Here is a 14,382-nt window from a genome sequence, read left to right as displayed (position 1 = left end):
GCGTCGGGTCATATTACCCGTTTATTTTGACGGATGTTACACGGCATAATCCGTTAAGCTATCGGGTATGACACGAAAACGACACTAACACAAGAAACACGACACGAATGCCATATCTAACAGCAACCAGAAGTTTTAACTTGCAACCGTGGCTGATGACGAATATTGGTGTTTTCGTGGGCACTTCGGATTAGTCTCGTAGTTTTTTTTAATAAAATTGGTTTTGACCAACTGCTTTTTTTTTTCTTTTTTTCTTTTTTTCTCCTGCTACTAGTAAGTGTGAATTTTGCAATCTCATTGTATGAATTTTACTCCACATCATGTATAATTTCCATCTTACGCTATGTTTTGACGAGGAAAATAAACTTAAAATTTGGACAAAAGTCATAATTTATAAACTGACATACGTCAATTCTTTTGTTTGGATTCATAAAACATAGAATTTTAGAATTTTCATGTGGAAAAAAACTTAGAAATTGAGACCTCTGATTCCCAAGTTTATATTTCATATAATTAGATATCATTTCATAATTTCTATGAATCAGAGTTTAAAAATAACAAATTCTGTGTTCAAATTCCATTGTTCTTTTAGGTTAACCAAACAAGAAAATTTACAAATTATAAAAATACAATTCCATCATTTCAATTTCTGTTGTTTTAAAATTCCTTAGTAATTTTAAATTTCCTCGTCCAAACAGAATCAAGGCACTTTTCATTCGAAAATACAATTATAGCCTTAACCCCCAATCCTTTTCCTCAAGGGACTTTTCATTCAAAAATACAATTTCATTCGAAAATACAACTATACCTCAACCCTAAACCCTTTTCATTCAAAACCTTCATCTCTTCACATTTGACACGTAATATTAATCTGACCACCTCTAAATTCGTAAATATTCTAAGCTATCTCCAGTTGTATATCCCCTTGTATCTTTCCTTCATCGTGTCACATTTTGTCATGTTAAAGAGACAAGGGATTATAATCCGTTACAAGACAGATTCTCTTGTGAAAGCTACAACATGCTGATAGAGCAACCAAAAAAAAATTAAAAACTCACTCTTCAACTAAAACAATAAATTGAAAATATCAGCACCAAACAAGTAAGTTTCAACAGCCGGGTCCACCAACACCAAGTGCAATTAGATTGATTGTCTTAATTTCTTACCTCCTTTCATGCTGATAGGTTGCTTGCTTCTCAGAAAATGCCCCGAACATAAACCACATCCTCAGAAGAATGAAGCAACTAGTCCATTTGCAGCGAATGGAAAGTCGCCACTTGGCGGTTATCTACACAAGCGTATCAGGTTTAAGGTGTGGTTGCTATTAGGACAGACAGATGAGACAGCCTAGCAGGACATATCTACTTCCAACATCTCAAGGAGGAAAAATTCTACGGCATATTTTTGAAATCCATGTTTGATCTAGATAGCATTGGAGCTCTGAAATGCTAATTTTGTCATGTCTTCACTACCTCAAAAATTCTACGGTTACATTTTTTACCAAATACGAATGGTTAAAAAGCTCGGAGTATCTGATACTCTGGAGCATCATAGAAAGTCTCGCCCATAGGAATTATTCACTTCTTAGCTAAAACTTGTGGGAGAGTGAAATATTTTTGATGTTCTCATCTGAAGAATGTTCCTGGAATTCCATGAATTCAACTACTTGTTGATTTCAGGAAATCCAATCACTTAACATCTCCCTTAGTTAGAGAAAGATGATCCCAAGTCAAAAGTAAAAAATCCTTCACCTAACTAGCCAAGTCAAACAAGCAAACTTATTCTACACAAGAAACCAATCAGATGTTTTTCTGATCTAATAGTTTTCCAATTCCAATTGGTTCTAATAAGAAATAAATTTTAGAAGAATAAAGATAATAATATCAAACGCCTAAAGGTAGGTTGACGGTGACTCTGATATCGTTAACAAAGCATTATTGTTGCAATAATTTAGCAAAATTAAGTCTTGATTGCACATAATTACTCACATCAGATAAGTTACAATCAGAAGTCAGAACCCTTAGAAAATATAGTTCCAACTAATTAGATGTTGATACGCCACAGTATTTGGAGGGGAGGGGGTGTTTCGAACCCAGGATGCGGTAGTCGCAAGGCCGAGACCTTATAGTTCCACCTAATTATAATCCTCAACAATCAATAGACACGCCCTATTCTTATTTTTTCTAGTCCTACAACACAAGCACTTCATTTTTGTGCAGAATTACTCCACTTCAAACCGTTGCATCAACGAAACACCAAATTCAAAACAAACAAGCTAAGCAATGCGCAAAAAACACACAAACATTCTTGCAAAAGAGAATCAGCTAAAATTTCATATTGATAGAGGGGTTAAATAACCAAGAACGTGTTTTACAAATTGGATTCGGAGGAGAAATTTTCCCTCCATCAAAATACATGCATGGGTTCAATTCAAAAGGCAGCATATCATATACAGTTACACAAAAGGGTCAAGTGAAAGAGAAACACTTACATATTCCTCCCCATCACCAACAATTTAAAGCACAGAAAAGCAGAAAAAAGAGCTCAAACCTTTTCCCCTCCCCCCTCCCCCCACCATCCTATACACTCCAATTCCACTTAACATTTGGTCCAAATCCTCCTCCTTTTTCATTTCACAAATAAAAAACAATAATAAAAACAAAATCAATTAAGTAAGAAAGGAAAAAGATGAAAAAATCGTACCCGAATTTCTGTGGCAGTCAAAATGAATGGTTCTTTTTTGTTTGTGGTTTCGATTCAAATCTTTATTTTCTTTCTCTGTCAATGAGTTGTAACTTTGGACCTTTTCTTGGCCTCGCTGTAAAGCGCCACCCCCATGATAGTCACCGTGAACCCAGTCATTCCCATAGCCGTGACCGGATTCCGGAATATCAACACCGATACAACCGCCGCCGCCGCCGCCTTGGCATTGCCGAGAACCTGTAGTGTGAGCGCGCTGGTGTGCTTGGTCACCAAGAAATTAGTCAAGTTAACCAAATACGCCACCGTGGCATTGCCAACCAACAAAAAAACAATGAAGGGGTCGGTTCTCGCTTTCCCCACCGTCTTGGCCGCCACGTTGCCCTCGATATAGAGAGTGAAGGGAAGGAGAATGCAGGCCGCCATTGGAGCCATGTAGAAAAGCAAGTTCATGGAGTGGAGCTTCTCAGAATCCGAGGTGAGTAAAATCCCCTGCATCACCGATTTTAATGCCCGGCCGGCTGTGGAACCCACGCAGACCAAAAAACCGAACAGATGAAACAGCGGCTCGCTGTTGCTGGCCAACACGATCCCGAAAACGACGGGGAGGAGGGCGCCGTAGACCTCGGCAGACTCCTTTTTACACGTGATGACGAACGCGAAGATGGCTGTGAAAAAGGGGGTGGTGGCGCCGATGGCCTGGTTGAAGGAGACGGGAAGGTAGCGGAGGGAGGTATTCCCGCAGACGACGGAGAAGCAGAAGATGGCGGAGAGTGCGAAGATCTTGAAAAACTGGCGGCGGGAAAGGATGTACTGACGTGGCACGAGCTCGAGGAGGTGGATAGCGACGTAGCTGTAGGTGGCGCAGGAGATCATGTGGAGCATTGTGAGGAAGATCGGGTAGCGGAAGCCGTAGAAGCTGAGGAGGTACTTGTTGAGGAGGAGGACGCCGATGTTCGACAGGTACCAGGATGCAACAATCGCCGCCGTCGATATTGTCGGGGAGAGGAGGGATCCGACGGCGGAGGAGAATCCGTAGCTCGTCCCGTTGCGGACGTCGCCAGGGGGAGTGGCCGGAATGTCGATCACCTGGTCGGGCGACGTCGTGTCCTGCAGCCGTGGGTTGCTCATACGACGCGTCGTCCATGTCTGTGCCTCCACCATCGGGGGCAAAATGGGAATAAAATAATTCAAACACCCCCAACAGCAGGAACACACACTCTCTCTCTCTCTCTCTCTCAGATCTGAACAAGTGAGATGAGACCGAGGACGAGGATTGACGATTGACGACTTACGGGTTTTGGTACTTTGGTCATTGTTATCGACGGTGGAAATTTAGATTTGGGAGGAGGGAGGGCTGGTAGCCGTTGGATTAGGATTAGGGGTATTAAGATTAAGATTCCTTGGAAGCGAAGGGAGTTAACAGTGTCGGTGTTTATCGTTGGTTATACTGTGATTTTCTGGTCGCGGGTGACTCTGCGGCTCTGTCCGCGGCTTTAACATTTTACTTTATCTGTAAAAATTAACACAAGTGCGTGGGAGCAGTCTGCTGCTTGAGAACTCCCCAGCCAATCACAATGAACTTATTGGTTTCGGAATGAATCTTAGGAATTTAATTAGCGGGTTTTAAAATCGTATAAAATAGGTAGATAGTCATAAATATACATACATGTTGTTGGAATCCAAATCACGCATATTTGCAAACGGAGCAAAATTCAATCACAATCTCTTATGAATTTTGGCGAAAGGAGAATGGGGTTTATTGGGGGTGTGATTAAATTCAGATTGGATTGCCTACGTATTTCTAAGGAATGAGAATCAAATCACTGGTATCGTTTTGTTTGGGTCTGAAATACTGGGTTTGGGCCGAGGAGAGATAACTCGGTTTGAAAGATTGTGATTCTTAGCCCAATGGCGATTTCTTAGTCCAGGTGTTTTTGTTCACAAAAATATAATTCGTTCGAGTCCTAATTAGGTAGGACTCTTAAAGGAACAGATCTAGTCCCAACTTGGTCGAGTTTTGATTGAATTAAAATTGTTAAGGATCAGATCAGGTTTTGATAAGATTCGAATTATTCAAAAATCAAAACGTGTGACTGATCATATAAGAAGTGAATCAAATGTATAAGAGGACTAGGTTTAGAGTTCTAGTTCAAGTAAAAAAGGTTGAAGGTTTGATAGAGATTGAGTTTCACCAATGGAGGGTATGATGAGATAATGCCAAGAATATCCAGATGTGTGATGAGGGGTCATAGTCCTATTTGGACTCTACTTTGGCGGACTTGGTCATCACAAAATTCACCTATATAACTACAAGATGCTTTGCAATAGGAAAGAGACCTTTAACTCAACAAAAAAACAAATGTTATGCGCAAAACCTCACTCTACATGAACCCTTCACACGCTTTTGAGAAACTACTAATTACCCTAACCCTTCCATCAGCACATCTTCAGTTTCGAGTTTGGATGGTTACCTATCCAAGTCTCTGCCAGCAAGGAGTCCTTGATTCTCAAGTTGAACAAGGTCACTTCATTAGCTTTCTCAGTGAAGTGAGGTGTTACTTAGTGTTCAATATATTGAACCCAAGGGTGAGTCGTGTTTCTTCCTCAGCCACGACTGCTTGAGTACAAAAGTCAGTACCGCATTCAACACTATTGTGGAGCCAAAAATAATGAAGAAAATTATGGAGGCGACACATGCACTTTTGGGTAAAAAATATAAAATTACCCTCGAGGCACACCGGGATTCGCACACACAAGCAGCCGACAATAATGGCTCAGTCAAGGAAGAGTCAAAGGTGTTCAAAATGGTATTTATTTAAAACCTTATCATCACTCCTCATCAAATCCCCATTCAAAAGGTAACTCCCAATTTTCCTGTTCTAATTGGGATTAATTACCAAATTAGAACAGGATAGTATTTGACATAATATCTTGCAATTATATTAAAAAAACCACCATAAGTGGCCGGTCCCTATTTCTCCAAATAGGGCTAGCTACACCCCTATATATAACCATAGTTTTTCTCCAAAAAGCTAAGTTCATTCTCTCCCTAAAAATCCCTAAACACTTTCTCTCTAAAATTCTAACTTTGGCATCGAAGATTCTTCAGCCAATGCCCCCTTCCACCAATTCATCATGGGCGCGCGAGGCTCTGGATCTTAATCTTAGGTGTTATTATTTTGTAGGTGCATTTTTGTCAAGGGAGAAGAAGGCGGAAATTTGCATCCATAAATTAGTGCTTTCATTGAGAGTTTGATTCACACTCTTGAAGAAGACTCTCGCATCCAAGGTTTTCTATTGTTTTGTTCATTTGTTGATTTTTCATACGTTCCTATTCCTAGAATTTTTTTTATAAAAATTCTTTGAATAAACGTAAAAGAAAAGTACAATGACAAGAAATTCAGAAACCACGACGAACAGAACTTACTACGTTCAAGGATTTGGACCACAGCGATCCACGATGCTCAACGCAACAACGAGCGGAGTGGCACCACCCCCACGGGGCACCACTGTAAAACCCCTCCCCAAATTTATTGTGAATTTTACATTTCCCCTAAAGGTTTACACCTTTTTACATTTTGGTCCCCTTATCCTTAACCAATCTGGATCCCTTTTAGGTTTTCTCTCCTCTCTTTAGTTGCCACGCGGCAGTTCCCTAACCCTTTCCTTTCTTCTCTCTTTCCCCCACCCCGAGACTCTCTCTCTCATCTCTCTATCTCTCACTCCCGAATCTCTTTCCTTCTCCCTTTCCCGATCAACTCAGTACCACCCTCACACCCAGAGACACTCGATGACGTTGCAGCACCACCACTACCTTCCCAGACTTTTTTTCCTTCTCCCTCCATTTTTGTGGAACCCCGAGACACCCAAAGGGCACCTAAAACCCAAGTTCGGCAAACTGTGGGTGTGCGAGCCTAAATTCGGCCACCTTCGGTCTTTTCTCGACGAAACCAAGGTAACAAACTTCTTCCCCTCTCTTGTATCCTCATGTTCGTAAGTAGATCGGAGGGTAGATCGGCGAAATGCCGTTGACCAGAGCTTGGAAGGCTCCGTCCTTCTTCCCGGATAAAGAAATGCCATTCAAGCCCAAACCAAGAAGACCAGGCCTTCGGGCCGTGACCAATATCGGGCCTTTGGCCCGCTAAATCCCCAAGCCCTACCCTTTTTATATTTTGTTTTATTTATTTTCTAAAACCGGCCCTTAGGGCCTTGTAGATATAGGGTTTTCGTGCCGTTTCTTTTAAGCCCAACCTGGTGAAACTCTTTTTAAAACCCTAAAACCCAAGGCCTTCGGGCCGTATGGAACTCGGGCCTTTGGCTCGTGGAACTTAAGCCCAGCCTGTCAAAGCCTAGACCCAAAACCCAATTAGATCCAGGCCTTTGGGCCATGGATCTGGTCCACTAACCCTAGGCCCAACCCGAACCAAACCTAAGCCTGTTAACCCAGTTTGACCTGACCCGAACCCGTTGATCGATCTGACCATTGACTTTGATTTTGACCGTTGACTTTTTGGGTTGATTTTTTGGGTTTCAGACGGGACCCTTTGTAGGCTAATTTCAACATTATGGACCCATTTATGACATCCATTTTCTCAAATTCAATCGTTTGACCAGAGTTTTATTAATTGTACCATTTATGTGCTTAGGTGCATATATTGTAGTGATTCCGTCTTCGCTAGTTTGCGTGGCTCTTCGACGGCAAAGTAGCTGCGAGTGGACCCCTTCTAAAATGCATGTTTTAATAGTAGAAATGTACACATGAAAATCAAGATTTAATGATCACGTTTCAAATAATGTTTTATGAGTAAATTGGATTTACCTTATATGATTGTCATGCTTACTTAGAATATTTTGGAATACCATATTTTCTATTGAACCCATGTTCTTTTTAGGATATCTGATGGATGACGATATACTATTTAGAACATGCTTTACACACTTCTTTATAGTATAGATGTTGGATGACTTTATACTATGAAGATTTTTTTGAGATATATTACCTATGTTTGGAAAGACTATATTCAATGTTTTGTGCACATCTAGTGGTCACTGTTCTGCTCCGGGCCTTCGGGTCGATTGAAGATTTATATATTAGGCCATCGGGTCGGGTGAAATACGGGCCTTCGGGTCGATTATGATACCACTAGTTAGCACACTTTATACGAGCTACATTTTGAAAGGTTTTATGGCATGCTAAGGTTTTCAGAAAAACCTACTACATATTATGCTATTGTTTTCATAAAGCTTTGGGGGTTAGTATGTTGATAACTATTTTAGTATTATATATATATATATATATATATTAACTTGGTCTACTCATGTTTGTTTTGCGCCCTCTCAGGACTTAGAATCAAGGCATATAATCTCGGAATCAAGGCACTTCCGCATTGGCATCTTCGAGTCCTCTCGGTGTAGGACCCATTCTTTGTTCTTTCAACTTTATATTATTTCTCTCTAGTGTATAGAATTAGTTGTATGCTCTGAACATGTTCTTCAATTGCATGTTAACTCGTTATATTTAAATTTATAAGTCTTATTTATTTCATGTTCTCAGCATTTGCATTTAATAAGTGACTTTCGTCACCCTCGGGTGTCGGCCAACATGTGACCATTCCGATGTTCGACGGATATCGGGATCGGGGCGTGTCAGATTGGTATCAGAGCATGGTTTGTTTAGAGCATACTTAGGATCTTCTATTACTATAGTAGTGTGTCGGTCATGACATCATTTGGATGTCACGACTTCCAGATTTGTTATCTTTTGGCACGGTTGTGCAACCCTCATATTGCATGAATTGTCACATCCTATTGAAGAAGAAGAAATTTGTGTTAGGATTGTGCCTCATTTATGACGAAATAGATTGTTGAACGACTTTTAACATCGGACCGATACTCTGCAACATGCGATTCACTGGGATTGCGAGCAGAATTGGATCTACATCAGAATGTTGGGAAACGAAAAAATCTTAGTGGTACGAGTTGGTTAAGACCAACTGGAAATTTGAAACGTTGATGTTACGCAGTTGTTGCAAAGTTAGTAAGTGGTAATTGGTGGGATCGAACCAGTGTTCTCAAACTCATTTTCACTGAGGAAATACGTGTGGATCCTTAGAACAATCCTCGGCAATTGTTCTATTGTTAACCTTCTTGCTTACTCCAATGACGAAGTCAAGTTCCCTAACCATCGACTATTAGTTTCACTCCAAACTCTTCGAGGGTTGACTTCATTTAGATTAAATATTTCTTTGGGAGGAAGCGTTGTGTTCGTCTTATGGCTTAAGCACATGTAGAAATTACACTTCTCTTGAATGGTGTGTGCTCTCATTGGGTTTTTAGGTTGATCACTTGCGAGTCCTTCTTCTTTCCATCAACATTGACCCTGTTTGACTATAAATCTGCCACGAAGCAAAAATGGAGAGATGGATTGAGCACTACAACAGTTCCCAAGAGATACTACTTGTTGAGGAATGTGACTTCTCGTTTTCTACTTACTTGGCTCGAGCTTTTGGGTCTACTATTAACATGGTAGCCACTTCTCTCAAATTCTAAAGTATATCTTCCAAATGGGTTCTTTGTTGACATCTAAATACTTGTCTTGGGAGACTCTTTGGTAGCAGACGTTATTTTCATCAATTTCCAAAAAGTTGAAACCGTTGTAAATTGAGAATCCTTACAAGGTGTCATGAAATGCGAAGCATCCTTGGTCTTGTACTCTAGTTTTGACGGACTTGTTTTGACTCTCAAATTTTTTAGTGTTCTTTTAGCCTTCTCGACATGGTTTCTTGCTTAATTAGTGAGGAATTCATGAATGATCATTTCGGTGGAAGTGTGCGCCCAATTCTTATCTATTTGGACAAGAACGTTAAGAGCATAACCTTTCCACAAGTTTACCAGACTTACCAGGAAGAGTTCCATGTAGGTGTGAGGTTAAGCTGTCTTTTAGTAAGGATTGGTGAAGATTGTAGTGTAGGTGATCAGCATATTGCATCACTATCTTCACGCAAAATTGAATAGTTACCCTTCATTATCTTGCTACAATTCATAAGCATCAAATCGTACTCTGGTAGACCTTTTCGATGATGTGATGTGTTCGGCTTAACGCAGCTTTCCACTACCTCACACCAGGGTAAGAGTTGGATGAAGGTTTTAGTATAGAAGGTCAGCGGATTGTATCACCATCTTATTATAATTCATAGGCATCACATCGTTGCTTTTCCAACAATATGTGTTCGTCTCAACACATCTTTCCACTGCTTCACTCTAGGACCCTTTTTTTTTGTGAGCACGTGGTTATCGAAAGACTTCTAGTAGATCTGATTAGTGCGTTCTGGAATGGTAAGACAGAACGGTCGAGGTGAGAATAGGATGATCTTTGTACACTCTCACGTTGTAGGGCAAAATGGTATTCGGAGGATCGAATTTACGATGTGGATAATTGTTCACCTTTAGGAAATCACTACTTGTTTATCAAGATGACAATGTGTGGTCGATGTTGCGGGCGGCCGACTGTGATATCGATGGTTTATTCGTTGGGTTCGTTAAGCAAGTGGCAAGTAGACCTGTCGACGGTAGTGGTTATGGTTTAGTTATTGTTGGGGCTCGACCTAAAGGCACATTAGTTCTTAAAGTACGTGACGTTTCAAATGTTTGGGAGAGACCTACTTTCATTTTCAATTTGGTTTTCAGTACAAATATTTTGACTTATCTTATTATAGTTATACGTGTTTTGTGATGTTACAAATGTTTTGAGGGAAGTATTTATGTTTTAAGTTTAAGTTTAGCACGAGTTTTCGACCTATATGTCAATACATATCTACTTTGGTGTTATCGTATTATACGTACATACTTTCGACCTTACGTTATTACATGTTTTCGACTTTATATCTTTATAAAGTATGTCTTCTACTTTTACATTGATGGGGAAAGAAGGTATGAGCTTGGAGGCATGAAGGATAGAATCATTGCAACCCGATCATGACGGTGTGGCATTTTCCCTTTTGTGCAACCGCTCTAACTTGATTTCTTCTATGCATATATGTGTTCTTCTCCTTATTTTTGAGTTTTTCAGTGTAGGAAGTGATTTCGAATTTCGGGACAAAATTTTATTTAAGGAGGGTAGATTGTAAAACCCCATCCCCAAATTTATTGTGAATTTTACATTTCCCCTAAAGGTTTACACCATTTTACATTTTGGTCCTTTTATCCTTAACCAATCCAGATCCTTTTTAGATTTTCTCTCCTCTCTTTAGTTGCCATGCCGCAGCTCCATAACCCTTTCCCTTCTTCTCTCTTTCCCCCACCCTGAGACTCTCTCTCTTAGCTCTTTATTTCTCACTCCCGAACCTCTCTCCTTTTCCCTTTCCCGATCGACGCAGCACCACCCTCATACCCAGAGACACCCGATGACATCGTAGCAGCAGCACCACCCTCTCAGACTTTCTATCCCTCTTCCTCCATCTTTATGGAACCCCGGGACACCCAAAGGGAACCCAAAACCTAAGTCCGGCGAACCATGGGTATGCGAGCCCAAATCTGGCCACCTCCGATTTTTTCTCAACGAAACAAAGGTAACAAACTTCTTCACCTCTCTTGTGTCCTTATGTTCGTAAGTAGATTGGAAGGTAGATCGGCAAAATGGCGTCGACTGGAGCTTGGAAGGCTTCAGCCTTCTTCCCCGATGAGGAAAGGGCCTTCAAGCCCAAACTAAGGAGACCAGGCTTTCGAGCCGTGACCAACATCAGGCATTTGGCCCGCTAAATCCCCAAATCCAACCTTTTTTATATTTTGTTTTATTTATTTTCTAAAACCAAACCTTAGGGCCGCGTAGATATGGGGCTTTCGGGCCGTTGCTTTTAAGCCCAACCCAGTGAAACCCTTTTTAAAACCTTAAGACCTAAGGCCTTCGAGTTGTATAGAACCTGGGCCTTTTGCCCATGGAACTTAAGCCCAGCCTGTCAAAGCCCAGAGCCAAAACCCTATTGGATCCAGGCCTTTGGGTCATGGATCCGGTCCACTAACCCTAGGCCCAACCCGAACCAAACCCAGGCATGTTAGCCCGGTTTGTCCCGACCCGAACCTATTGACCATTGACTTTTGGGTTCTCTAGGCTAATTTCAATGTTCTGGACCCGTTTATGACGTCTGTTTTCCCAAATTCAATTGTTTGAATAGAGCTTTATTAATTGTACCCTTTATGTGCTTAGGTGCATATATTGTGGCGATTCCGTCTTCGCTAGTTTGCATGGCTCTTTGGCGGCAAAGTATCTATGAGTGGACCCTTTCTAAAATGCATGTTTTAATAGTAGAAATGCATACATGAAAAACATGATTTAATGATCACGTTTCAAATAACGTTGTATGAGTAAATTGGATTTACCTTATATGATTATCATGCTTACTTAGAATATTTTGGAATACCATATTTTGTATCGAACCCATGTTCTTTCTAGGATATTTGATGGATGATGATATACTATTTAGAACATGTTTTTGCACACTTCTTTATAGTATAGATGATGGATGACTTTGTACTATGAAGATGTTTTTGAGATATATATACCTATGTTTGGAAAGACAATATTCAATATTTTGTGTGCATCTAGTTGTCACTATTCTGCCTCTGGGCAATGATATTATATTGGCCTTCAGGTCGGGTGATGTAGGGGCTTTCAGGTCGATTGAAGATATTATATTGACCTTCGGGTTGGGTGTTGCGGGGGCCTCTGGGTCGATTGAAAAATATTATATTGGCCTTCGGGTCGGGTGATGTGGGGGCCTTGGGTCGATTGAAAATTTATATAATAGGCCTTCGGGTCGGGTGATGGAGGGGCTTTTGGGTCGATTATGATACCATTAGTTAGCACACTTTATACGAGCTACATTTTGAAAGGTTTTATGGCATGCTAGGGTTTTCAGAAAAACCTACTACATATTGTGCTATTGTTTTCGTAAAGCTTTGGGGGTTAGTATGTTGATAACTATTTTAATATTATATATATCAACTTGGTATACTCATGTTTGTTTTGTGCCCCTTCAGGACTTAGAATCAAGGCGTATAATCCCAGCGTCAAGGCACTTCCGCATCGACATCTTCGAGTCATCTCGGTGTATGACCCATTCTTTGTTCTTTCAACTTTATATTAATTCTTTCTAATGTATAGAATTAGTTGTATGCTTTAAACACATTCCTCAATTGCATGTTAACTCGTTATATTTAAATTTATAAGTCTTATTTATTTCCTGTTCTCAGCATTTGCATTTAATAAGTGACTTTCGTCACCCTCGGGTGTCGGCCAACACGTGACCATTCCAATGTCCCACAGACATTGGGATCAGGGTATGTCAACCACCTAGTAACAACCCTGACAGCGACCCTCGACGAGCCTACTGCCCATGGTGAGTAAGCCACCTCGTAACAACAGGCCCAAGCTAGTGCCACAAGACAACCAGCCCAGATTCAATGGGCCCAATCAGCTGTGGCAATTGAAGCAGCCTACACCTCGCGGGTCCAAGGCCGACGCGAGCCCAGTGCAACCCAAGGCCAAGCTGCATTACTCCAACCCACACGGGCCCAAGCCCAAGGCTAGCAGGCCTGAGCCGGGACTCGGCGCAACCCCAATTTGTTTTCGAGTCGAGCCTTGGCCCAGCACCCACGTAGGCTATATGCAGAGCAGCGCACTCCCGTGGCCTTCTAAGCAATCCAAATATCTCGCCAGGAGTCCACTACACTTTTAGCACCTATAAAGAAACCTACCATCTAAGCCCTTCCATCTCGCATAGCGAACAACATTTATCCTGACAAGTCATGGAGTTGACAAGTGCCCTCACCCAACAGATGACCTTGGTGAATCAGCTTTTGCAACATACCTAGATGTAGCGTGCCTCAGACAAAGTGTCTCAAAGCAAGACAAGGGCAGACAATGAACCTCTCCAGCAGTGCCCTGGCAAGCAGCCACTTAACCAACCACTATCCAAGGGTTCTGGTCGTTTACGCTTCTGCTTGGGTCTTCGGAATAGCGTATACATCTTGGCCGAATTAGAACTATACTCGGATTTGGATTCTTCGTCCTAGTCCTACCAGGGCTCGGCCAATCCTACTCCTACTAGGACTTTGAACCAAACTCTTTATCAGGCCACCTTCACTTCTCAAATCTCAGCGTCCTCACTCCATTGAGACTCCTTATCATACTAGGACTTCGACCGATCCGCTCTTATCCAAATCACTCCTTCTTGCAATAGGACTCGATTGCCCTAACTTAGCGGCTTATGACCATTAGACAACCTATAATACATTTGGAAAAGCTTTGGGCCGAACATAAACCTATGCTCGGCCCAATAATATTATTTTGGGCCCAAATAGTAATAGAATGTAATATTGGAGAAAATGTTGATTGTGATTTGATCTCTTAAAGATATCAATCCTATATAAGGTGTCTTATATTGGAAATAGGATTGATGGAATACTTAATTGAATATGATTATTATACTTGACATGGAGGCTAAGAAAGTAAGTTTAAATTTCCTTTATGGATGGAAGCCCTAACTTTTAGCATATATAAAAACACCAGACCCTATAAGCCCTAGAACACACAACATAATGCTTCCCATAGAGTAGTTGTATTTGGCTAGGTGTTTGTATCCTATTGCCATGCCCTTCACCCTCCTTGCTCGAGTACCATGA

The 14,382-nt window shown here is 41.1% G+C and overlaps 1 protein-coding gene across 1 annotated transcript; it reads right to left on the bottom strand.

Annotated features, from left to right (window-relative positions):
- Window positions 1-693: 693 nt before the first annotated feature.
- Window positions 694-4,210, bottom strand: LOC137723058 (probable sugar phosphate/phosphate translocator At1g12500). Its single transcript, XM_068462214.1, has one exon. It carries the CDS (start codon window positions 3,862-3,864, stop codon window positions 2,782-2,784), a length of 1,083 nt encoding a protein of 360 aa, XP_068318315.1. The 5' UTR covers window positions 3,865-4,210; the 3' UTR covers window positions 694-2,781.
- Between the last annotated feature and the right edge of the window lie 10,172 nt (window positions 4,211-14,382).

This window comes from Pyrus communis, chromosome 17 (assembly GCF_963583255.1).
Source record: "Pyrus communis chromosome 17, drPyrComm1.1, whole genome shotgun sequence".
NCBI classification, from domain to species: domain Eukaryota; kingdom Viridiplantae; phylum Streptophyta; class Magnoliopsida; order Rosales; family Rosaceae; genus Pyrus; species Pyrus communis.
The sequence above is the reverse complement of the archived record's forward strand: the minus strand, read 5'-3'. Positions and strand labels throughout refer to the sequence as shown.